Source organism: Haliotis asinina, chromosome 7, assembly GCF_037392515.1.
Source record: "Haliotis asinina isolate JCU_RB_2024 chromosome 7, JCU_Hal_asi_v2, whole genome shotgun sequence".
In the NCBI taxonomy this organism is placed as follows: Eukaryota; Metazoa; Mollusca; class Gastropoda; order Lepetellida; family Haliotidae; genus Haliotis; species Haliotis asinina.
Window position 1 is genome coordinate 51,572,567 of NC_090286.1, and position 2,229 is coordinate 51,574,795.

Genomic DNA, 2,229 nt, shown 5'->3' on the forward strand with positions numbered 1-2,229 from the left:
TTGCGGAGGCTAGGCTGTCAGTACCTCTATCTATAGTTTATACAGTCAAACTTACGAATGCCTTGATCCAACCCTTAAGTACAGTGATAACAATATGAATTGAACACAACCCTGTGCACTTACAACAATCCACAAATCCGTTGGTGTATGAGCAGATTATGGCCACGTGCAAACACTTCTGTGAACAGACACTTCATAAGGATGGGAAATCCACATTAACTAGGTGCGCCTTGCAGGCAGAGAGAGGTGTATAGTCCCCAGGGAGTTGAGACTGAAAATATTGTGCTGTTGTGATGGATTTCGAATGATCGAACATAAAGCATCCTAGAGCAGTTGAAGTGGATATCGACTTTGTATGTATGTATGTATGTATATGTGTGTGTGTGTGTGTGTGTGTGTGTGTGTGTGTGTGTGTGTAGGTATGAATGTATGTGTGGATGTATGTATGTATGCATGCATACATGCATACATGCATGTTTATGTAAAATATACTTCTGTCAATTTTCTGCTTCTCCTGTGTCCGTTTCCGGAAACGGTTTCCATTTTCGGTTTTCAAATCTCAGCTGATATTCTAGTCCTCGAAAAGAGATATTTGATAAACGGAAGTTGAAACAGGTCGCTAGACGTGCTAGGCGTTGATTCTGTACTGTTACACCGGATGTTTAAGACAGTGATACATCGTGCGTATGTTGTATGTTCACTAACAAGTGCAACTGCGCTTGACAAAACCGTTGCCTGTTTCATATACTCGTCACAAAAAATCGGAGTCGTGAACATATATTCTCGCCACAAAAGAAACTGTGCAAATAGGATATTAAGTATTATTAGAGCTACACGTGTTCACAAATACAGATGTAAAGACTGTAAATAGTGAACTGAACACATATGGATGCTTTTCGTTTCTTGATCTCAGTTGTGTCGACATGGACCTGTGCAACACGTATTTGTATGTACATGTCGATAAGCTACGTGCAGCTCTTGAGTGAGTGAGTGAGTTTAGTTTACGCCTCTTTCAGCAATAATCCAGTCAGAGTGTAAATATGACCAGGCCACCCAGTGATCAACAGCATGAACATTGATCAACGCATACGATGATACGATGACACGTGTCAACTAAGTCAACAAGCACCGGTCCCTTAAGTCGCCTGGGTCGCCAGGCATGGGTTACTGAATTCTGACCCGCATCTTCACGGATAGAGATATGAAGTCCTCTTATTCATATGTTAAATGGAAAGTTCGTATTTCCATGACAATTTGTAACATCTTGCTAACATATCATTTCAAAAGTGACCGTTGTAACTGTCTTGTATCTGTGGATTCTGACAAACTGGGACATTTTCGATTCTTTCGATTGTTTTAAAAGCTTTAGAGTGAAAGACACTAACTAATTAATCGTGTATTGCCTGTATATTGGTGCAGGTAACTGGTTCGCTATTAACATATATCCATCCATCCATCCATGCGCGCACACACGCACGCACACACGCACGCACGCACGCACGCATATACATACATATGTTACGATTATGGAAGAAATCTGTATCTTTCGTAAAACAATAGGATTAAATATCATCAAGCGCTATGTAAGAGTGTAGTGAACCTCGTCAAAAGCCTTATTTTAGAACAAGGAAGATGTTACATAGAAACCCTATATCCGTTACTGTATGAGTCCATAAGAGGGGCTCATCCCAACGATCACTGGCACATGTAGCGAGGACACTGGACCATGGAGGTGTGGGCCATACGTGTACTTATTTCTTGGATAGTCTTTACCGGATTACCTGACGTTCAATGTGAGTACAACAGTTGAAGGGTTTCACTCTAAGAAATTTGTTATTTGTTAAGAACTTGTTTTAAGTACCCCATGTTTGTCGTAAGAGGTGACTAAGGAATGGTCAGGCTCGTTGAATTTGAGTGTCGCATCCTATTAGTGAACGTTTCCCGATGTATTACAAATTATTCATTAACATGCCAGCATTGTATATGAAGCGCCAGCGTGAGGAAATTAAAAAAACAACACGAGGAGCGGATACCTGAAATTAAGCGTGTTCTGTTATAAGGGAGATAACTGCTACCTGCTTATATTTGTGTCTAAGGATAAGAACGTTTTAACATTACGACGAACTACTTATCTGCCTCCACGTGTTGTGATGATCGAACATGTATCATGCATCCCTGTACCTTGCCCTCTGGGGATGAGTCTGTTTGACTTTGTGACTGTGATAACTA

General features: G+C 40.8%; 1 protein-coding gene across 2 annotated transcripts in view; it reads left to right on the forward strand.

The window, feature by feature from the left end:
- Positions 1-1,703: 1,703 nt before the first annotated feature.
- Positions 1,704-2,229, forward strand: part of LOC137291585 (multiple epidermal growth factor-like domains protein 6) — a 52,849-nt gene continuing 52,323 nt past the window's right edge. For both annotated transcript variants that reach the window (XM_067822966.1, XM_067822967.1), the window contains exon 1: positions 1,704-1,793. In XM_067822966.1, coding sequence (XP_067679067.1) covers positions 1,727-1,793 — 67 coding nt within the window. In that variant the 5' untranslated portion in view covers positions 1,704-1,726. The remainder of the gene's footprint in view (positions 1,794-2,229) is intronic.